Source organism: Pan troglodytes, chromosome 10 (genome assembly GCF_028858775.2).
Source record: "Pan troglodytes isolate AG18354 chromosome 10, NHGRI_mPanTro3-v2.0_pri, whole genome shotgun sequence".
NCBI lineage: Eukaryota > Metazoa > Chordata > Mammalia > Primates > Hominidae > Pan > Pan troglodytes.
Genome location: NC_072408.2, coordinates 32,438,943 through 32,464,176, shown reverse-complemented (window position 1 = coordinate 32,464,176; position 25,234 = coordinate 32,438,943). Strand labels below are relative to the sequence as shown.

The 25,234-nt window shown below is 36.9% G+C and overlaps 1 protein-coding gene across 22 annotated transcripts in view; it reads right to left on the bottom strand.

Moving 5' to 3' along the window:
• The window catches only part of DPY19L2 (dpy-19 like 2), a 104,071-nt gene that overhangs the window by 10,895 nt on the left and 67,942 nt on the right, over positions 1 to 25,234 (bottom strand). For 20 of the 22 annotated variants that reach the window (XM_016923122.4, XM_016923121.4, XM_016923115.4 and 17 more), the window contains 5 exons: positions 24,145 to 24,191; positions 14,011 to 14,035; positions 12,609 to 12,728; positions 10,872 to 11,046; positions 952 to 1,051 (listed from right to left, as the gene is read on the bottom strand). In XM_016923122.4, coding sequence (XP_016778611.3) covers positions 952 to 1,051; positions 10,872 to 11,046; positions 12,609 to 12,728; positions 14,011 to 14,035; positions 24,145 to 24,191 — 467 coding nt within the window. The remainder of the gene's footprint in view (positions 1 to 951; positions 1,052 to 10,871; positions 11,047 to 12,608; positions 12,729 to 14,010; positions 14,036 to 24,144; positions 24,192 to 25,234) is intronic. The other 2 variants (XR_010148002.1, XM_024347706.3) reach the window with 1 other exon arrangement.

The window sequence follows — 25,234 nt, the reverse complement described above, 5'->3', positions numbered from 1 at the left end:
AAGAGGTAGGAAAAGCACCTTTGCAGAATCTTGAGAAATGGGGATGGTCACCAAAATATGGTACAATAGGTGATTTGACCGTAGTGGGAGTTCTTACAAAATCCTAACAAATTATCACTTATGCATTGGATGTTGCTTAGAATTTCAAGCATATGGGATGCTCAGTCACCACAGTGGTTTCCACGCCAGTTCACCACAGTAGAACAGAGAGAGCATCAGGTACATTTCTAAGGTGTCTGACTCCAAGCCCTGGCTCCTAGACAGCAGACCTAAAACTTTTAAATAATTTAAACATTTGCCTCTAACAATAGGCCAAAAGTCCACTTTTAAAAACGATTACCCTGACAACTACTAGAATAACCAAAATAATTTTTTAAACCAGCCATTTAAGGAAAGCAAAACTTTTAGACATCAATGGAAACTAGAGTTCTCATAATCGACTAGTAAAAATACTCTACATTGTCATGAAAGCACGTAATATATAATAGCAACTTTCATGTACTTTTTCTACCTGTCACAAAAAGCTAGTCATTGGCCACCAGTAAGATCTAGAAATCATTTCTTAAATCTGAGTGGGGCTTGTGGTGTAGAGCAGGGGTTGGCAAACCATGGCTGTGAGTAAAATCCATCCTACCTACTCTTCCAACTACCTAGTAGTTTTACTGGAATACACACACACATCATAAATATGTGACACATTTGTCACTTTGGGAAAAACTGGCTTTTGCATTTTTCAGTTTTTCAGAGGTCTGCTTGCTCCAGAGGCAACAGGTACGTATTGTCATTTCTGGATGGTTATTGTCATTTTTTTTTAACTTCCAGTATGAAAATGAGGATGAGTTTGTGTGTGTGTGTGTGTGTGTGTGTGTGTGTGTGTGTAAAAATTTTCCCAATTCCTAAGAACTGGGAGTTGCCAAGTGAGTCTTGAAGAAATACTCATCAGCTGCCAACCTCAAGTCTGCATCTTCGTAATGTGGATGATTCACAATGGGATGAAGTGTAGACAGCTTGATGCTTGCCATTGTAGGCATGGCACCTGCGAAGACAGCATCTGAAAAAAAAAAAAAGGATATATTCTTCAATTAAATGTTTTAAAGAAAATCAGAAGTTAAACTTACCTCTAATATGTGAACCCAAATTAAGAAGGATGATGCCTATTTACATGACCATGGACCTCATTCTTTTATTGACTCAATAGTTATTCATTATCTACTACAATAATAGCTGACTTTTGTTAAATACTATCTTGGGGCTAGAAATTGTGCTCCATATTTTAACAAGAAATAACCTAATCTTCACAGTTCTAAGGGGTAGGTCCTCTGTTCTTACTTTGTAGAATCTACAAACTGAGCATGTGAGGGGTCTGGTTGTGCACTCATTAGAATCTAATGCCTGATGGTCTGAGGTGGAACAATTTCATCCAGAAACCACCCCCTACCCCCAATTCTGTGGAAAAAATGGTCTTCCACGAAACTAGTCCCTGGTGCCAAAAAGGTTGCAGACTGCTGTTGTAGATGATGAAGAGACACAGCCAAGTTAAGTGACTTGCCCAAGACTGTACAGCTAGGAAGTTCCAGAGCCTGCCCTCTTAGCTGCTTCACTCAAGCTTCCTGCTATGCTAGAGTACCATGCTAACAGCAGGACTACAGACACACATGAAACAAAAAGAATGTAAAATGTCGCATCTGTTCCAATAATGTGAAATGCCAGGAGCTGAGAGACTGCTATGAAGGGCAAGTCTCATGGGACATTTTTTCCAATGACTTTTGTGGCTGGTGAACTGTGGTCCTGCAGATGTGCCATAAAAAAGGAAAACATTGTTTTCTTCCCACAGATCATCTTTCAGTTCTCAGAGTTACCATTTGACTTGACACCATTTATACATGCCATGAAATCATTTCATTACTTGCTGCCAGTACTTTTTGGAGTAATAACATGTATAAATTTGGTCATAACTAGAGATACATCAAAATCTATCTGGCTTCCATTTCATCTCTTGAAATACCAGAAGACCAAATGCTTACTTCCTGGTACTTTTGTATAAAAAACAATTACAAAATTGTGAAGGTTACTATCATTTTTAATCAGCACAATAAAATCAGTAATAAAGATAAGACATTATTCAGATCTACTATAAAAAACTACGTTGGAGAGGAGGTGGAACATCATGACCAAGTAGAAGCCTCCACTGTTCATCCTCCCCTCAGGAACACCAAATGTGATAACGATCTACACAAAAAGCACTTTCATAAGAACCAAAAATCAGCTTAGGTACCAGCTTGGCCGCAGTGGGGAGCAGCACCAAGCAGGCTCTTGTGGTCCCCAATTCCAGGCCTTGGCTCTTGGGTGGCATTTCTGGACCTGCCCTGGGCTGGAAGAGAGCCCACTGCCCTGAAGGGTGAGTTCCAGGCCTGGCAGCACTCACCACAAGCTGACTGAAAGGTCCTTGGGCCTTAAGTGAATGTCGGCGGTAGCCAGGCACTACCTCCCATGGGCCTGTGGTAGTGGTGGAAATGAGGAGAGACCACTCTGCCTGGGGAAAGGGGAAGGAAGGGTGGGAAGGACTTTGTCTGGTGGTTTCAGCACCAGCTCAGCTGCAGTAGAATAGAGCATCAGGTAGATTTCTAAGGTGTCTGACTCCAGGCCCTGGCTCCTGGACAGCAGCATCTCTGGATCTGACTATGACCTGGGGGATCTTGCCACCCTGAAGGGAAGGTCACCAGCCTGGTTTGCTTTGCCACCTGCTGACTGTTGAGCCCTACACCTTGAGCAAACATAGGTGGTGGCCAGGCAGTAGTTACAATGAGCTTTGGGTAAGACCCAGTGCTGTGCTAGCTTCAGGTCTGACCCAACACATTCCCAGTAGTGGTGGCCACAGAGATGCTTATATCACACCCCACCCCCAGCTCCAGGCAGCTTAGCACAGAGAAAGAGAGAGACAGAGACTCCATATGGGAGAGAGTAAGGGAAGAGAACAAGAGCTTCTGCCTGCTAATCCTGAGAATTCTGGATTTTATCCAAGACCACCAAGGTAGTACCTCTAAGAGTCTGCAATAGCTTCAGCATTACTGGGCATGGGGTGCCTCCTAGTGCAGATACAGCTGCAGTGACCAGAAACTTAGATCACAACACCAAAGTCCCTTTGAATACCTGGAAAGCCTTTCCAACAAGGATGGGTACAAACAAGCCCAGACTGCAAAAACTATAATAAATACCTAACTCTTCAATGCCCAGACACTGACAAACATCCACAAGCATCAAAACCATGCAGGAAAACATGACCTCACCAAACAAACTAAATAAGGCACTAGGGGGCCAATCCTGGACAGACAGAGATATGTGGCCTTTCAGACAGAGAATTCAAAATAGCTGTGCTGAGGAAAGTCAACGAAATTCAAGATAACACAAAGAAGGAATTAGTATCTTATCAGATAAAGTTAACAAATAAATTGAAATAATTAAAAAGAAGCAGAAATTCTGGAGCTGAAAAATGCAACTGACATACTGAAGAATGTATCAGTCTTTTAATAGCAGAATTGATCAAGCAGAAGAAAGAATTAGTGAGCTTAAAGACAGGCTGCTTGAAAATACACAGAGGAGGTGAAAAAAGAATAAAAAAGAATGAAGCATACTTTCGAGATCTAGAAGTAGCCTTTAAAGGGAAAAATCTAAGAGTTATTGGCCTTAAAGAGGAGGTAGAGAGAGACAGCAGTAGGAAGTTTATTCAAAAGGGTAACAGAGAACTTCTCAAAGCTAGAGAAAATATCAATATTCAAGCACAAGGTTATAGAACACCAAGCAGATTTAACCCAAAGACTAACTCAAGTCATTTAATATCAAACTCCCAAAGGTCAAGGATAAATAAAGGATCCTAAAAGCAGCAAGAGAAAAGAAACAAATAACATACAATGGAGATCTAATAGATCTGGCAGCAGACTTTTCAGTGGAAACCTTACAGGCCAGGAGAGCATGCCATGACATATTTAAAGTGAAGGAAAAAACCTTTTACCTGAGAGTAGTGTATCCAGAGAAAATGTCCTTCAAACCTAAAGGAGAAGACTTCCCAGTGAAACAAAAGCTGTGAAATTTCATTCACACCAGACCTACCTATAAGAAATGCTAAAGGGAGTTCTTCAATCTGAAAGAAAAGGACATTAATGAGGAAGAAATAATCGGAAGGTACAAAACTCACTGGTAATAGTAAGTACACAGAGAAACACAATATTATAGCAGTGTCATTATGGTATATAAACTACTTATATGATAAGTAGAAAGACGAAAAGATGAACCAATAAAAAATAAATACAACAACTTTTCAAGAGACAGTACAATAAGATATAAATAGAAACAAGAAAAAGGTAAAAAGTGGGGAGATGAAGTTAAAGTTCAGAATTTTTATTAGCTTTCTTTTGGCTTATTTGTTTATGCAATCAGTGTTGTCATCAGTTTAAAATAATGGGTTATACGATATTATTTGCAAGCCTCATGGTAACCTCAAGTTTAAAAACATAAAATGGATGTACAAAAAATAAAAAGCAATAAACTAAAACACACCACCAGAGAAAATCACCTTCAGTGAAAGAAAAAGAGGAAGGAAGAGAAGACCACAAAACAATGAGAAAACAAATAACGAAATGGCAGGGGCAAGTCCTTAACAATAATAACACTGAAGGTAAATGGGCTGAACTCTCCAATCAAAAAACAAAGAGTAGCTGAATAATAAAACAAAACACTAAGAATCTGTTACCTACAAGAAACACACTTTACTTATAAAGGCAAATATAGACTGAAAACAAAGGGATGGAAAATTATATTCCATGCCGATGGAAACCATGAAAGAGCAGGAATAGCCATACTTACATCAGACACAATAGCTTACAAGACAAAAACTATAAAAAGAGACAAAGAAAGTCATTATATAATGATAAAGGGGTTCATTCAGCAAGAGTATATAACAATTGTAAATATATATACACCCAATACTGGAGCACCCGGATATATAAAGCAAATATTATCAGAGCAAAAGAGAGAGACAGATCCCTATACAATAATAGCCTGAGACTTCAACACCACACTTTCAGCAGTGGACAGGTCATCTAGACAGAAAATCAACAAAGAAACACTGAACTTAATCTGCACTATAGATCAAAAGGACCTAATAGATACTTACAGAACATTTCATCCAACATCTACGGAATACACATCCTTCTCCTCAGCACATGGATCATTCCTCAAGGATAGACCACAAAACAAGGATAGGCCACAAAACAAGCCTTAAAACATTTTTTAAAAATTGAAATAATATAATGTATCTTCTCTGACCACAATGGAAAAAAAACTAGAAATCAGTAGCAAAAGAAATTTTGGAAACTCTACAAACATACAAATTAAAGAATATGCTCCTGAATGACCGGTGGGTTAATAAAGAAATCAAGAATGAAATTGAAAATGTTCTTGAAACAAATGATAATGAAAACACAACACATCAAAACCTATGGGATACAGCAAAAGCAGTATTAAGAGGGAAGTCTATAGCTGTAAGTGCCCACATCAAAAAAGAAGAAAAACCTCAAATTAACAACTCAATGATGCTTCTTAAAAAACTAGAAAAGGGCAAACAAAACCCAAAGTTAGTAAGAGAAATGAAATAATAAAGATCAGAGCAGAAATAAATGAAATTGCAATGAAGAAAACAGTATAAAAGATCAACTGGTTTTCTGAAAAGATAAAATTAACAAACCTTTAGCCAGACTAACAAAAAAAGAGAAGGCCCAAATAAATAAAATCAGAGGTAATAAAAGGAGACATTATAACCAATATTGCAGAAATTAAAGGATCATCAGAAACTACCATGAGCAACTGTATGCCAATAAATCGGAAAACATAGAAATGGATAAATCCCTAGATACATAAAACCTACCAAGATTGAACTATATAGAAATCCAAAACCTGAACAGACCAATCACAGGTAATGAGATCAAATCTCTAATGAAAAGTCTCTCAGCAAAGAAAAGCCCAGGACCTGATGGCTTCACTGCTGAATTTTATCAAACATTTAAAGAAGAACTAATATCAATCCTACTCTAACGATTCCAGGAAATAGAGGAAGAGGGAATACTTCCAAACCCATTGTATGAGACCAATATCACTTTAATACCAAAACCATACAAAGACCCATCAAAAAAAGAAATCTACGGGCCAAAATCTCTGATTAATGTTAATGCAAAAATCCTCAACAAAATACTAGCAAACTGAATTCAATAACACATTAAAAAGATTATTCATTATGACCAAATAGGATTTATCTCAGGGATGCAAAGATAGTTCAACGTAGCAAATCAATGTGATACGTCATATCAACACAATGAAGGGGAAAAATCATATGATCATCTCATCTCCATAGATGCGGGAAAATCATTTGGTAAAATTCAACATACCTTCATGATAAAAAACCTTCAAATAAACTGGGTATAGAAGAAACATTAATCAACATAAAGAAGCTATATACAGCAAATGCACAAGCAGTATCATACTGAGTGAGGAAACACTGAAAGCCTTTCTTCTAAGACCTGGGACATGACAAGGATGCTCACTTTTTACCACATTATTCAACATAGTACTGGAAATCCTAACTACAGCAATCAGACAAGAGAAAGAAATAAAGGGCATCCAAATTTGAAAGGAAGAGGCCAAATTATCATTGTTTGCAGATGATATGATTTTATATTTAGAAAAAACCTAAAGTCTCCACCAAAAAAAAACTATTAGAACTGATAAATTCAGTAATGTTGTAGGATACAAAATCATACAAAAATCATTAATGTTTCTATATGCCAACAGAGAACAACCTGAGAAAGAAAATTTAAAAAGTAATTCCATTTACAGTAGCCACACATAAAATTAAATACCTAGAAATTAACCAAAGAAATGAAAGATCTCTAGAATGAAAGCTATACAAAACTGGAGAAAGAAATTGAAGAAGATACAAAAAATGGAAAGCTATTCCATGTTCAAGCATTGGAAGAATCAATACTGTTAAAATGTCCATACTATTCAAAGCAATCTACAGATTCAATGCAATCCCCATCAAACTACTAATGATATTCCTCACAGAGATAGAAAAAACTATCCTTATTTATTCGAAAACACAAAAGACCTAGAATAGCCAAAGCTACCCTGAGCAAGAAGAACAAAACTGAAGGAATCACAATACCTGACTTCAAATTATACGACAGAAGTATAGTAACCAAAACATCATGGTACTGCCATAAAAACAGACACACAGACCAGTGGAACAGAATGGAGAACCCAGAAAGAAATCCATACATCTACAGTAAACTCATTTTTTACAGCAGTCCCAAAAACATACACTGGGGAAAGGGCAATCTCTTCAATAAATGGTGTTGGGAAAACTGAATATCCATATGCAGAAAAATGAATCTCCACCCCTATCTCTTGCCATATACAAAACTCAAATCCAAATGGATTAAAGCCTTAAATCTAAATTTAAGGCTCAAACTCTGAAATTACTACAAGAAAACTTTGGGGAAACTCTCCAGGACTTTGGTTTGGAAAAAGATTTCTTGAGTAAATACCTGGGAAGCACAGGCAACCAAAGCAAAAATGAACAAATGGGTTCACACCAAGTGTAAAAGCTTCTGCACAGCAAAGGAAACAATCAGCAAAGTGAAGAGACAACCCAAAGAATAAGCAAAAATATTTGCAAACTACCAATCTGACAAGGAATTAATAACAAGAATATATAAGGAGCTCAAACAACTCTGTAGGAAAACAAAATCTAAAAATCTACTTTAAAAATGGTCAAAAGATCTGAATAGACATTTCTCGAAAGAAAACATACAAGTGGCAAACAGGTACATGAAAAGGTGCTCAACATCACTGATCATCAGAGAAATGCAAATCAAAACTACAGTGAAATAGCATCTCACTCCAGTTAAAATGGCTATTATTCAAAAGACAGGCAATAACAAATGGCTGTTATCCAAAAGACAGGAAAAGATGTGGAGAAAAGGGAACTCTCATATACTTTTGGTGAAAATGTAAATTAGTACAACCACTATGTAGAAGAGTTTGGAGGTTCCTCAAAAAACTAAAAATAGAGTTACAAAATGATCCAGCAATCCTACTCTTAGATATATACCCCAAAGAAAGGAAATAAATATTTAGAAGAGGTATCTGCACTCCCATGTTTATTGCAGCACTTCTCACAATAGTCTAGATTTGGAAGCAACCTAAGTGTCCATCAACAGGTGAATGGATAAAGAAAATGTGGTACGTAGACACAACGCAGTGCTATTCAGCCATAAAAACGAATGAGAACCTGTCATAAAAAAAGAATGAGATCCTATCCATAACATGGATGGAACTGGAGGTCATTACATTAATTGAAATAAGCCAGGTACAGAAAGACAAACTTTGCAGGTTCTTACTTGTGGGAGCTAAAAATTAAAAGAGTTGAACTCATGGAGATCAAGAATAGAATGATGGTTACCAGAGGCTGGGAAGGATAGTGAGGGGGTGGAGGGGAAGTGAGGATGGTTAATGTGCACAAACAAAATAGAATGGATAAGATGTAGTGTTTGGTAACACAGAAGGGTGACTATAGTCAACAAAATTTTACTGCACATTTAAAAATAACTGAGAGAGTATAACTGGATTGTTTGTAACACAAAGGATCAATGCTTCAGGTGATGGATACTCCATTTACCCGGATGTGATGATTACACATTGTATGCCTGTATCAAAATATCCCATCTACCCCATAAATATATACACCTGCTCTGTACCCACATAAATTAAAAACTTTAAGAACCCTGAGTGTTTACTTTCCAGTATAACTAAGCATTCTAAGTGCAACTTTGAATGAAAATTTCTTTATATGCCTCAAATTTGAAAATATGTAAGCTAGTCAAAGAATGTGTATTTATTATTGGAGACTCAATAATTTATGATGACAAGCTGTTAAGCTAGAGAAGTGGTTCTCAGGCAGGCATGATTTTGCTCCCTAGGGAGCACTATCAACTTCTGGAGACATTTTTCGATGTCATGCTATGGGGAGGAGGGAGGAGATGCTGTTGGCATCTTGTAGATAGAGGCCAAGGATTTCTTGTAATACATAGGACAGCCTCAATGTCAACTGTGCTAAGGTTGAGAAATGCTGAGCAAGAAGAATTGAAAGCCCAGGGCCAGGGTCTTCCAAAAAAAACTAGGCACACCTGTCCAGCAAGAGCTGGACCCACTGAGTTGTCATCTATGGCAGACAGAGAGGAAGAAATACCCTCCCACTCCACCTTCTGTCTTTTTGGCTGTGAAGTAAATGAGCATAACAAGGAAAAATCAGATATTTTCCTATCACTGTATGGAAGTCTCCATTTAGCCTACTACACAGATTAGAAAAAGGTATTCCCCTGACTTGACAGAGCCCCATTATACATGGCTTGATGAGTGGACCACAAGCTGGATTTAAGCTTTCACTTATCCTCTCAATTGGTCACCTTTGTGCAGTGCACAAACTATACAACCGTATATGGCAGACCTCAATATAAGCACTAGTTCCACCAATACTACAAAACTTCATACAGCTTTTAATATGTGGTAACCATGAGATAACTCATAATAAGAATAGTTAGAAGAATAAGACAGATTAAAAAGAAGATCAAAGAAGAGGCATCTAAAAGTGAGACAGGGGTTTGTGGCAGTTATCTTAGAAGGATAAGTTGCCAAATGTAGGCTCTCTGTCAGGAACCCAATACAAACACCGGAACAAAGAAAGACACAAGAAAAGATTAAAAGGGCAGCTATTTTTAAAAGCTTGGGAAAAATAGCTATAACTGGGGAGGGGCAAGGGAGAGTAAAGAAAGGGAGTGATTACCTTGAGCTCCTATGTGGAAAAAGTCAGTTGGGGATTACTTTTAAAATTCTAATTAAACTGGCTTGGCAGTTTAACGAGGCACTGTCACCTACACCCTTTGAAAGCTATAGACCAAGTATCTTACTTAGAGCTTATAAAGATTTACCTTAATGAAGGTTAATTAGCAAAAAAGTGGCTATCAAATAAGAAATAAAAGGAAACAAGCTCAGGAGTCATAAGAAAATTTAAATAAATCATAGTGAAGAACTTGTGCCAGAGTAAGTTTCTAAATATCAAAAATAATCTTTGATTTACAAATTTAGTTACAGAAAATGTTATAGACTTATTCTCTGGAAAGGTATTTAAAAATATCTATCTGCTTGAGGTAGTTCTGAATAAAAACAGGAAGAAAAGAAGGTAAGCTAAAAAGAAAATTTTGGAGTATTGAAAAGTAGGATGTATACTATCTCTGTGAGATGATTTAGTGAAGAAAATAGAATATCCAAGATTTTAACTCTTCTGCCAATGACCTGTTTTACAGAATTAGAGGAGACAGCACTGATTGCAGTGACAGAAGCGGTGCTGGTTAACTCCCCACCATCAAAAGTATCTTCTGCTGTAGCCTGGCACAAGGTGTGAAATTTCATTTTTAAAGATTTACTTCTTTGATTTGTCATTGTTATGGTTAAAATGCTATAATGCTGTCTGAGAGTTAAAGGACATAACTTATGAAAAATCATTAATTTCCTGGTGCTAATTTAAATTCTTTGATAATTATGTGGGAGGGGCTTAAAAGGGGTGCAAAATTGCCTTTTGGAAGGGTTTAATTGATTGACATTGCAATAGTCTGCTCAAAGTCTGTGAGAGTATGAATGCCTATTTGTAAATCTGTCATACACACATACACACATATATCAGAAATGACAATAATTATATATAGTATACACAAATGTGTCTGTATGTTTGTATAAAACTAGCATATAACCAAATACCTACACACCTGATGTGGTACTGTATTTGATCCACTGTAAAAGTTCTTCCTGAGGCAAATTATTAAATTCTCCTATTATGCTCCATTGATTACGGAGGTTTGCATAACCTTGTATTGACATCACTGTTAGAATGCCAAAGATAACCTTCTCAAAACGAACTCTGCGAAAGAGCCAGCCAAAGAGCTGAAACGAAAGAAACCGTTTATTTCTAGTTCTTATATGAAGAGTACTGTAGGGTCAACAATAAATTCTCACCTTGTTACTCAAACCAATGTGAATTACCCTTTGATATCAGCACACATGTATACAGAATTATCATCTCCGATTGTTTCTAAAGCAACGAATATATTGGCATTACAGGGCCCAGGTGAAAATGGAACTTTCTCTCCCCTGGGAAGAATTAAGGAAGATATACCTGATCCTTCTAGTACTAATTTACTACTAAGGATTAAAATAAACAAATCACAACTGTGAAACATCTTAGAACTAAATCCTTTCATCCTTGGTTGCCTTTTGTGGACATGGTTAGTAGGGAAGCCCTATTAGCATGATATATATAGATTCTTCTCAGGAAAACAGGCATTATGATATTTTAAGGCTATACACTCATAATAAAAACGAAGTAAGGTGTTTGTAGAAGTACCTTAGGCCCAATATTCTAGCAATTTATCTAGTTCTTTTGTACGTTAGATAACGGTGATAGAACCCCAGAATTTCTTATAGATTCTTCGAGCCAAACAGGACCATATTAGAGCAATTACTCTGCATCTACTCTGGTATTGGATGAGTATTTCAGGGTACTTTTGGTGAACCAGGAAACTCTTTTTTTTTTTTTTTCTGAGATAGAGTCTCACTCTGTCTCCCAGGCTGTAATGCAGTGGTGCGACCTCAGCTCACTTCGACCTCCACCTCCCGGGTTCAAGCAATATTCCTGCCTCAGCCTCCTGAGTAGCTGGGATTACAGGCACACACCACCATTCCCGGCTAATTTTTGTATTTTAATAGAGATAGGGTTTCACCATGTTGGCCAGGCTGGTCTTGAACTCCTGACCTCAAGTGATCTGCCCACCTCGGCCTTCCAAAGTGCTGGGATTTCAGGTGTCAGCCACTGTGCCTGGCCACCAGGAAACTCTTTTTTTTTTCTCTTTTTCTTTTTTTGAGACAGAGTCTCACTCTGTCACCCAGGTTAGAGTGCTGTGATGCGATCTTGGCTGACTGTAGCCTCTGCCTCCCAGGTTCAAGCGATTCTCCTGCCTCAGCCTCCCAAGTAGCTGGAATTACAGGCACTCGCCACCATACCCGGCTAATTTTTGTATTTTTAGTAGAGATGGAGTTTCACCATGTTGGCCGGGCTGGTCTCGAACTCCTGGCCTCAAGTGATCTGCCCATCTCGGCCTCCCAAAGTGCTGGGATTACAGGTGTGAGCCACTGTGCCAGGCACTCTTACACAAACCTGAACTCTAAAAGGTTATGTTCATGGACAGGATATTAACAGAGGGGAAATGTTTGCCTAATCACTTGTTATAGAAATATCAATTAAAATCCAGAAATACTTTTCAAAGCCACTTGAAATTGCTTTTCTTGCTTATAGTGAATCATGAAGTAATATTTTAAATCATTTAACTTAGTTAAGTTAAAAACACTTAGTGTGTTTATATTTTGAATTAGTCAGCAAAGCCACAGTAACTACTAAGTATAGCTGCTATAGTTTTTATAGTATTGTTATACAAGAATGAATCCCTTACCTGTCGAGAGCATATCAAGGAAGCCATAACACACATGTGCGGTGTCAAAAACATCTTTAGCCTCATAATTAAAATGGCAAGGGCAGTAAACACTAACAACTGCAATGTGTGAAAAGCCAGCTATAAAACACAAATAAGACAAAATCACATTTTTACTTTTCATATTTTTAAATTAATGAAGTATATTAAAACTATATTATTCATTAAGACAAGGATCTTCTAACTTAGTAATAAGCCTATCAGTATTCATTCAACAATAATTTATCGAATGTCTACTATGTTCCAGGTACTCTTCTGGGTGCTTCGGATACAGCAGTGAGCAATTTCTGTCCTTGTATTACATTTAACTACATTTAGTAATGAAAGACAGACAATACATAGAAATAGCAAATAAATAAATCCATTACATAGTCTACTGTAAGGCAATAAGTGCAGTTGGCAAGAAAATGGAGCAGGCAGAGGAGCTAGGGAGAGCAGGAGGTGGTGTGAGGAGGTGGAGGACCAACACAGTGGGCCTCACTGTAAAGTGACAAAGTTACTAATGCATCCCTGATCCAAAAATCTGAAATCTACAATGCTCCAAAATCTGAAACTTTTGAGTACCAATATGATGTTCAAAGGTTATGCTAAAACAAATGCTCATTGAAGCATTTTGGATTTTGGATTTTCAGGTTAGGGATGCTCAACTAGTAACTACACTGTAAATATTCCAAAATTCAATAAAATCTGAAATCTGAAAAGCCTCTAGTCCTAAGCATTTTGGATAAGGGATACTCAACATGTGTCATAAACTATCTCTATTAAGTTCAAATTCAGTTACCCACTCCTGTAAAGTTGACCTTTACCTCAAGACCCACTTAAAGTTCTATCAAATAGGAAATATTTCCAGCCCACACTGATCTTTTCCTTTTTATGCCACAAAATAATTTTACACCATATAAAATGTTGTCTTATTTGTCTCCTTTGTAAAATTACCATACTGAAGGGCAGGAACATGACTTTAGTATCTTGTGTATCCTTCAACACTTCTGAGTTTGTCACTGACCAGCAAATCTACGTGGTGGCAGATGGCCACCAGTCACAGGGCCAAGGGTGCCTGCCCTAATGGACTGTAGCTGATTAGCTCAGCAGGCTAGAAACTGAATGCTTGTTATTGTTAAATGAATGCAATTTAATTTAATTCTGTACTATAGTCATAAATCAGCCTTCTAGCTTTTAAATCCTTATTACTATTCAAAAGTAAGAGCAGATGAAAGAGTGAGAAGGATCAGCAGAAATTTATCACCAATGCTGAACTACTCACTACTGAAGGTGCATCAGCAGCAAGGTTATACCTTTGTCAATTATCCTCAAACTAGAATTTAATACACAAGTCTACCAGAGATTAAAATGAAAGCTTTACCTCACTGTGTTCAAGGAGCTGTTTTCTAGAATAAAACAAAAATATTACCTATTTACTGAAGGTCTTTTATACTATGAATACATAAAAATAAGCTTCATTTGCTTGATCTTAGATTTTTAAAATGTGACTATCTCTAAACTACTTAGGAACATACATAAAAATAAAAATATCAGATAATAGTACAAAAATTACAACAATTTAAAAGTCATAATTTATAGTCATCCTATTCAAGATACGTCAAAAATTTGTTCTTTGGTTAAGACAAAATAGATTTTACAGATCCCTAGAGATTGTACCTCTCATTAATAAATGAATAGGATGACCTTCTATTCAACCTATATATACAGTGTATACAATACTTTAGATGACCACTGTTAAACTTTCGAGTTATTTTCATTTTTCACAATTACAAATAACATGGACACTCATGCATAAAACTTTGTAAGCATCTCTGAATATTTCCTTAGCATAAATTTCCAGAAGAAAAATTATTGGGTAAAACATAAATATTTTTAGTTTCAGAAAAGTTGTCCCTTTACAAAATATTTATAGTACACCTACTGTATTCTAGGCACTGTGCAATGAAATGAATACCACAGTCTCTGCTTATCCTCCGATCCTCACTTTCCACAGTTTCAGTTACCTGTGGCTAACTGTAGTCCAAAAACATTAAACGAAAAGTTCCAAGAAATAAACAATTCCTAAGTTTTAAATTGTGCACCATACTGAATAGTGAAATCTCAAGTCACCCTGCTTCATCCTACCTGGGATATGACTCACCCCTTTGTCCAGCATATCCATGCTGTATACGTCACCGGCCTGTTAGTCATGTAGTTACCATCTTAGTTATCAGATGGACTCTGGTGGTATCTCAGTGCTTGTTTTCAAGTAACCCTTTTCTGACTTAATAATGGCCCCAAAGTTCAAGAGCAGTGATGCTGGCAGTTGAGATATGCCAAAGAGAAGCTGTAAAGTGCTTTCTTTAAGAGAAAAGGTGAAAGTTCTCAAAAGAAAAAACATCATATGCTGAGGTTGCTAAGATCTACGGTAAGAACAAATCTACCCATGAAATTGTGAAGAAGAAGAAAAAATTAATGTTAGTTTTGCTGTTGCATCTAAAACTGCAAAAGTTATGGCCACAGTCCATGATGAGTGCTTAGTTAAGACGGAAAAGGCATTAAATCTGTGGGTGGAAGACGTGAACAGAAATGTGTTCCGATGGTGGCAATCACGTGTGTTACTCTCTGCAGTTTCAAGCATCCACTGGGGGTCTTGGGATGCGTCGCCCTGCAGATAAGGGCAACTGCTGTGCAGCATGAACAGTATGGAGACAATACTTATCTTCATGGAGTTTATATTAGAGTAACACAAGAGGTAGGAGACTGCCTATTTTATTGTTCTCTTGAAAAGACTGGGTATTTTACTTTTATGAAAGGCTTTATAGCCTGCAGGGGCATTCTAATATGGATTTTGGGGCTGAAGAGAGAAATAGGTGTGGAAAGTAAGTTCAGGGGTACAGAGACCCATAGGTTTTTTAAAAGAGAAGTCAGGGGAAGGTCTCTTAAGGTAGTAGTGGAGTCCAAATTATTCTATGTCCCTTGTAGCTCCTACCCTTTGTATGCAGTAGTTTTTTTTAAATCGAAGACAGGGGAAGGTCTCTTAAGGTAATAGTAGAGACCAAATTATTCTGTCTCCCTCATAGCTCCTTCCCTGTGTATGCAGTTAACGGAGTGGGGTTTCCCCACTTGTCCCGAAATCTTCTAGGCACAACAGATTCCTGTAGTGAGCTGCATGCAAGGAAGAAGCCTGGTAGGTGAGTAATTATTATAATCACCAAGAACCCTGAAAGTAACTACTGATACTTTATTTAAATCAAGTAGCTAATTAAAAATGTGAATATACAACCAAATCCCAAGACACAGATATCATGAAAAGGAAACATCAAAATAAATAAGCAAAAAGCTTGACCTCTCATGAAACAGCCAATGCAAATGAAAACTCCAATTATTGTTTTCACAGAAGTTTAAGAGGATACTGCATCCATATAATTAAAATAAGCTCCAGTGAAAAGGAGTTTTCAGAAATTCTAAGAAAAATATATTTGCCTAATTTAAAGCCTCAAAAGAAAGTTGAAGAGCAAAATGTACACAGCTGAAGTTGACAGTATTAAAGACTCAGTGATGATATTCTCTGAGAACACAGAAAGAAAAGAAATAGATAATGTGATAAAAGTAATAACAGAAATTCAAAAAAGAGAGGCTAAAGTGAAAGAATAAGAGAACAACACCACACACACATCACCCCTCCAAACCTTATGAATTTCCAGAGAGAAAAACTGTATAGGAATTTTCATCTGTAATGCTCAATGCTAGAACACAAAGAAGCAATGTCAACAAAATGTTGAATGAAACCCATAAATATCTATTAACCAATCTATCAATCAAATATGAGGGCAAAATAAAGCCATTTTTCAGGTAAGAAAGCACCCAGAAAGCATGCCAATTCTACATGTCAAGGAAAAATAAATCAGTAAAATTTGAAGTCAAGTCCAAAGATTGCTGGTGTCTTTAATGTAAATGTTTAGAGACTTCTTAAAACATAACAGATAAGACAACAATCTAGAAAGTAAATTTCAGCATAACCTGGAAGGAGAGGGTGTCTAGGCAGGGACAAGTAGAAATATTCCAACAGCTCAGCGCTGAAGCAAGCAGGTCTCTAGGTACAGAGCCTGAGTATGAATTCTGCCTCCACTACTCACTAGCTGTGTGCCTTTCAGAAAATTACTTACCTTCTTACTGGTTTCCTCATCTGCAAATAATGGGAATAACTGACTCCCTTCTCACAAGGTGACTGTGAGGATTTATTGAGTTAATACTGGTAAGAAGCTTAAAATACTGTCAGACACACAGGAAATAATAACTGTTAGCTACTATCGTTGGTGGTAACAGGTTTTAGATGCTGATGAATTCTTAATATCAAGATGAATATATTTGCTAATAATTTAAGAGAAACCACCAGGAAATACAGAAATGGGATATAGCTAACAATTCAGCGAGTATCAAGAAAATAATTTTTGAAAAGCACGATGAATATAAAACATAAAATCAGATGGCAGGGAGAAGTACAAATACAGCAGTTATCACAGTTAATATGAAAATGGGTTAAATTCACCAATTAGAAAACGAGTATTAGAGGAATTTGAATAGAAAAAATCTAACAATGAGAAATATACCTAAATCAAAATGTCACAAAAATGTTTAAAAAAAGCATAAATACAGGTAAACCAGGAAAATCTATAAAAAAGAAAGCAGATGTGGCGATATTAATTTTATACAAAGAAAAATGTACAGCAAAAAACCACTAAGTAAAGCAAAGAATATCCTTTATAATAAAAGTACAATCCTATAATAATCATGCAATGAACAACAGCACTATCTATATAAACCAAACACTATTAAAATTACAAGACAATTTTGAAAAATTCATTTTTAATGTTGTATGTGAAGATAGCATTCTAAGAAAACAGATAAAGTAGAAAAATAAGTTGATGTACTAGACCATTTAGAATAGCACTATTAATTAACATGATATAACATGTAACTTTGAACTTCCCCTAAATAAGAAATGAACATTTAAAAAATCCTCACAGAGCATTTACTAAAACTGAACATCAATCTCAATAAATAGCAAGTTAATTTTAAAGGCAAAGTATACAACAGAAGAAACTAGTTAGACATTTTTAAAAATTATTATTATTATTATTATTATTATTATTGAGACGGAGCCTCGCACTGTTGCCAGGCTGGAGTGCAGTGGCAATCTTGGCTCACTGCAACCTCCAACTCCTGGGTTCCAGCGATTCTCCTGCCTCAGCCTCCCGAGTAGCTGCGATTACAGGTGTGTGCCACCACACCCAGCTAATTTGTGTATTTTTAGTGGAGACGGGGTTTCACCGTGTTGGCCAGGATGGTCTCGATCACCTGACCTCGTGATCCGCCCGCCTTGGCCTCCCAAAGTGCTGGGATTATAGGCATGAGCCACCGAACCTGGCCTAAAACTAGTTAGACATTTTAAGACATTCTTCTAAGTGATTTTGGATTAAATGATCAAAACTCAAATCACAGACTACACAGAAATCAACATTAATGGTAATGCTACACACATCATGGGATACAGTGTGCGTTTTCTTCAAAGAAAAAGTTATAACTTTAAATGTATTTACTAGGACACAATAATGATTGATAATAAATGATGTGAACTTTAGACACAGAAAAACAACAAAAGTGCACCAAAAGAAAAACTAAGGACATAAACATATGAACAGAGATTAATAAAATGGAGAACAACCTTCATAAATACAAGGAATAAAACCAAAAGCTGGTTTTATGAAAAATCCAAAAAAGAATGACCTCGTTATGGACTAATGCAGCTGGTGACTTTCGGTTGAAGCCAATGTTCATTTACCACTTTGAAAATCCTGAGGCCTTTTTTCAGAATTATGCTAAATCTACTCTGCCTCTACTCTACAAATGGAACAACAAAGCCTGGATGACAGCACATCTGTCACAGCATGATTTACTGAATATTTTTAAAGTTTCAGTTAAGCCAGATGAATAAGTTCGAGAGATCGACTATAGAATGTTATAGTCCACAATACTGTATTATACAATTAAAAAATCATTGAGGGTAGATCACATGTTAAGCATTCTTACCAAATTTTAAAAACAAGTGTAGTTATTAATAAGAAGAAAAAATATATAATCCCCAAAATATTTTTAAAGCCATTTTTTAAAAATTTAACATTCATTTTTTACTGCTTTATTGAGTTACAATTCACACATTATATACTTTCAACATCTATCTCTAATTTAATTTTTAAAATTATCCTGGTTTATACAAACCAAAAGGAAACTTTCTTTTTTTTTTTTGTTTTTTGAGACGGAGTCTCACTCTGTCACCCAGGCTGGAGTGCGGTGGCGCGATCTCAGCTCACTGAAACCTCCGCCTCCCGGGTTCACGCCATTCTCCTGCCTCAGCCTACCAAGTAGCTGGGACTACAGGCGCCCACCACGATGCCCAGCTAATTTTTTGTATTTTTAGTAGAGACGGGGTTTCACCATGATAGCCAGGATGGCCTCAATCTCCTGACCTCGTGATCCGCCCACCTTGGCCTCCCAAAATGCTGGTATTACAGGCGTGAGCCACCGTGCCTGGCCAAGGAAACTTTCTTAATGAAATAAAGGCTATCTATTATATACTAACAGCAAATGAAACAGTGAGACACTAAAGGCATTCTTCACTTTAGAGTCAGAAACAAAATAAGGGCAAGCCCATCATCACTGCAATTCAAAATTGTTCTGGAAGTTCTAGCAAGACAAGAAAGTAAAGAAGTATAAATATTAGAAAGTTATTACCATTTGTAGATTATATGATAACCTGCCTAGAAAATCCAGACATCAATGGAAAAACTATCAGAACCAGAAAGTTTGATAATGTGGCTAGATAAAAACGTGTTGCAAAAAAAAAAAAAAAAAAAAGTAAAGCAGCTTTCCTATAAACTAAAAGATCAATATAAGAGACAATCTAAAACAGACTCAAGTACAATGAGAATTGATAAGTGATAAAAGCTGACATTTGGAAAAAAGATTTATGCAACACTGTGTTGGGACAATACCTCATTAGAGGGGGAAAGGTAGACTCCTCTATGTCACTATACCACAAAATTAACGCAAGAGTAATAAATAACCTATATGTAAATAGAAACTTATGAAAGAAAATATGAAAAAAAATTTTCATGTTTTTCGTATAGGGAAGTGTTCTAAGCAACATATGAACCCAGAAAAAATATATAACTGTGATTGTACAGAAATTTTGAGGTTCTACAAAGCAGAGACCATAAATGAACTATAAGTTGACATCTTGGAAGAAACTATGTAATGCACATAAGAGACAAAACGTTACGTCTATGGAAAAAGCAAAAACATAACACATAGCCGGGCACAGTGGCTCATGCCTGCAATCCCACCACTTTGGGAGGCCCAGGTGGCTGGATCACTTGAGGTCAGGAGTTCGAGACCAGCCTGGCCAACATGGCAAACCCTGTCTCTACTAAAAATATAAAAATTAGCTGAGTGTGATGACGGGTGCCTGTTATCCCAGCTACTCCAGAGGCTGGGGCAGGAGAATTGCTTGAACCCCGGAGGCAGACGTTGCAGTGAGCCGAGATTGTGCCACTGCATACACAGCAGCGAGACAAAAAAACAAAACAAAACAAAACAACAACAAAAACCCACAAAACAACTTTTAAAGGTCAAAAAGAAACATAGTAAACAAACACATGAAAAGCTGCAAAACTCCACTGACAAAGAATCGATACAATAAAATGAATTGTTTTTACCTATCAGAAAAAATTAAAAGCTTGATAACGATGTTGGTGGAGTTGCAGAGAAATGGACATTCTCATCATTATAATTTCTCAGTTTTAACAAATTCTAAAATATGCAGGCCTCATAATCAGCAGTCCAAATTCAAATATTTCATACTATAGAAATACTTAGAATAAGTGTACCAAGATACACGAACCAGGATGTTCAATCCTCAAAACATTGGTTTTTTTAAGACAAAAGTTATATATAATCTAAACTTTCATTGATATGGGAAAGGCAGTCACGCATGATGGTCAACAATAAAATCCTAAGACCATTATAAAATATAATGAAGATCAAGGAAGAGGCCCAAGACACACTATTAAATACAAGTAACAAGTTGCAGAATAAGAAGAATACAATTCTATTTTTTTTTAATATTGTGTTTCTATATGTATTTTCTAAAATAAAACATACAAAGCTACTTACAATCAGCACCCAGGGGAGCAGATCTAAGAGAGGGGAGTATTCCCTCTCTTTTTGATACGCTGGTTTTTCAGAATGTATTACTACTAGCCCCTGCTATTATTATTTTTGAGATTTAACCCGGAACCCTCTGCCCATACACAACAGGCCTGTCACTTTCAAATATGTAATCAATACATAGACTTCCATATTCTGAGTAATTATCTTCCATCCATTGACCCCTCCGAGTCTGTCGCTTCCACATTACACCCTCTGCAATATATGAAGACAGTTGCCACATACCCTTCAATCTTCTATTATCCAATTAAATATCCCAAGTCCCTTCATGTACTCCTTATGGGAACAGTGTCCAGGGTTCTCCATTCATTCTTTTTTAGAATGCCAAGACACATTTCCCTGTGCTCCATCTGTCTGGAACAATATAGAATGGTTCTATTATCCCCTTTATTTTGGAAACAATTTCAACAGATGCACCTAAGAGCTTAATTAGCTCTTCTGACAACCATACACAGCTGTTTATTAAAAATACAAGCATGGAGTATGGAGTTCATAGAAACTCTTTCTACTGTCTTCACAATTTTTCTATAAATCTAAAACTATTCTATAAAGTAGAAGTCACAAAATAAAATCAAATATTCTATTTACAAATATAAAATGTAACTTGAAAATTACTATTAGGTACTATGCTCACTACCTGGATACAATATACCCATATAACAAGCCTGTACATGTGCCCCCTGCATCAAAAATAAAAGTTGAACACTAAAAAACATGTCATTTGAGATCATATTTCCCTCAGAAGGAAATTTTCTTCACAATTTACTTCTTGAGTTTTGTAGCAATTTACTTATGTGTGACTGATACGATACATTTTGCTGGCATCTGCTTATGCTAGTGACATTACTAAAACCATCCAAAAATGTTATACAATAAATAGTTTTAACAATAAGTTTAGAAGAAAATTCATAAATATTCAGGAACACAAATAATTATACCCCCTCTGAAAGTTAAAAAAGAAAGAAAAAGAAAAGCCTGACCAACACGGTGAAACCCCCTCTCTACAAAAAAATACAAAAATTAGCTGGGCATGGTGATGCACACCTGTAGTCCCAGCTGCTTGGCAGAGCTGAGATGAGATGATCGCGTGAGTCCGGGATGTCCAGGCTGCAGTGAGCAGAGATCATGCCACTGCACTCCAGCCTGGCTGACAGAGCAAGACTCTGTGAAAAGAAAAGAAAAGAAGAGAAGAGAAGAGAAGACAAGAGAAGACAAGAGAAGAGAAAAGAAAAAAGAGAAAAGAAAAGAGAGAAGAGAAGAGGAAAGACAAGACAAGACAGAGAGAGAGAGAGAAGGAAGGAAGGCAGGAAGGAAGGAAGGGAGGAAGGGAGGGAGGGAGGAATTCCAAAAATTGCCAGGGTAATTTATAGATTCAATGCCATCCCCATCAAGCTACCAATGACTTTCTTCACAGAATTGGAAAAAACTACTTTAAAGTTCATATGGAACCAAAAAAGAGCCCACATCACCAAGTCAATCCTAAGCCAAAAGAACAAAGCTGGAGGCATCACGCTACCTGACTTCAAACTATACTACAAGGCTACAGTAACCAAAACAGCATGGTACTGGTACCAAAACAGAGATATAGATCAATGGAACAGAACAGAGCCCTCAGAAATAACGCCGCATATCTACAACTATCTGATCTTTGACAAACCTGAGAAAAAGAAGCAATGGGGAAAGGATTCCCTATTTAATAAATGGTGCTGGGAAAACTGGCTAGCCATATGTAGAAAGCTGAAACTGGATCCCTTCCTTACACCTTATACAAAAATTAATTCAAGATGGATTAAAGACTTAAACGTTAGACCTAAAACCATAAAAACCCTAGAAGAAAACCTAGGCATTACCATTCAGGACATAGGCATGGGCAAGGACTTCATGTCTAAAACACCAAAAGCAATGGCAACAAAAGCCAAAATTGACAAATGGGATCTAATTAAACTACACAGCTTCTGCACAGCAAAAGAAACTACCATCAGAGTCAACAGGCAACCTACAAAATGGGAGAAAATTTTCACAACCTACTCATCTGACAAAGGGCTAATATCCAGAATCTACAATGAACTCAAACAAATTTACAAGAAAAAAACAAACAACCCCATCAAAAAGTGGGTGAAGGACATCAACAGACACTTCTCAAAAGAAGACATTTATGCAGCCAAAAAACACATGAAAAAATGCTCATCATCACTGGCCATCAGAGAAATGCAAATCAAAACCACAATGAGATACCATCCCACACCAGTTAGAATGGCGATCATTAAAAAGTCAGGAAACAACAGGTGCTGGAGAGGATGTGGAGAAATAGGAACACTTTTACACTGTTGGTGGGACTGTAAACTAGTTCAACCCTTGTGGAAGTCAGTGTGGCGATTCCTCAGGGATCTAGAACTAGAAATACCATTTGACCCAGCCATCCCATTACTGGGTATATACTCAAAGGACTATAAATCATGCTGCTATAAAGACACATGCACACGTATGTTTATTGCGGCACTATTCACAATAGCAAAGACTTGGAACCAACCCAAATGTCCAACAATGATAGACTGGATTAAGAAAATGTGGCACATATACACCATGGAATACTATGCAGCCATAAAAAATGATGAGTTCATGTCCTTTGTAGGGACATGGATGAAATTGGAAATCATCATTCTCAGTAAACGATTGCAAGGACAAAAAACCAAACACCGCATATTCTCACTCATAGGTGGGAATTGAACAATGAGAACACATGGACACAGGAAGGGGAACATCACACTCTGGGGACTGTTGTGGGGTAGGGGGAGGGGGGAGGGATAGCTTTAGGAGATATACCTAATGCTAAATGACAAGTTAATGGGTGCAGCACACCAGCATGGCACATGTATACATATGTAACTAACCTGCACATTGTGCACATGTACCCTAAAACTTAAAGTATAATAATAAAAATAAAAAAATAAATCTTTAGCTTACTGACTTTAAATTCTAATATTATAATTTATCAATTTAAACTTTGAGTTGGTTCACAAATATATATATCTCCAAAACAAGTCCAAATAGATATAAGAAATCTGTAAGAATAATATTTTTAAGGAAACATTTAAGTTTGGTTCATATTTCCTTTCTTAATCACAATGCTAAAGTTTAATGCATATTCATTTGAAAAATTAATGTTACAGTAAGTTATTTAATAATGGAATACTGTATGTTTTAAAAACAATGATGATATAATTACCTTAGATAAATGTTTGTAGCTAAAACATACGAAATATCACGAACAGTCTGTGAATAGAATCAAATCAATGAAACTTTTGTAAGGAATACTGCAATATTTAAAATGCTCTGATTCATTAATATAAACACTCTGCCTAGGAAAGAAGTATTTTTTAATGTTTAAGGGAGTCCTCAGGAACAGGACGGTCATACTATAGATGCCTTCCTTTTCTCCTTCTGAGAAGTGACTTCACATCATTGAAAACTAAATGACCATCAGAAGTATCCTTGGGGTGAAAAATAAGCCACAATAGGACAAATAAAGACTGAGGGGTTTATAAGAAAGCAGAAAGGAAGGAGTGAAACTTGGCTGGCTGCAGGGATGAGAGAGAGAGAGATAGTGTGTGTGTGTGTGTGTGTGTGTGTATGAAACTTGGCCGGCTACAGGGATTTGTGTGTGTGTGTGTATGTGTGTATGTGTGTATGAAACCTGGCTAGCTGTAGGGATGTTTGTATGTGTGTGTGTGTGCGTGCGCGTGTGTGTGTATGAAACTTGACTGGCTGCAGGGACGTGTGTGTGCGTGTCTGTGTGTGTGTGTGTGTGTATGCACATGCCCCTGCTAGTGCACATGCATAGTTCAGGTTGTGGTGTGTCTGGAAACTAGTAATGTATTTATAAGTCTTGGATCTTAATTTTTTAAAATATAGCAGTTGCGGATCTAGCTATCAGTTTCTCTCACATTGCTGACTCTCCGCTGAATAGTTAATTCATGCATTGGCCCCTCTAAGTGGAGCCTTAGAAGAATAATTTGACATTTTGCCTTGATGGAAAAGAAACAGGCCAGTAGAGAAAATCTTCATTCTAAGCCAGCATGGGCCGAAAGGATGCAGGGCGGTAAACCTGCTCACATTTTACTCATTCCTCCTTGTTTCCTTTATCCTGACTCTTCCCACGTGGTCTGCAGGGAACTGGATCAAGGGTGAAACAACAGAGATGTCGAGGGAGATACCTTTCTCACTCTTAAATTACTCACATCTCTGTGTAAACAAAGGAGTGAGAAGTGTGGCAACTAAAACTACATAGAGAAGATATGCAATTTGACTGTAAATAC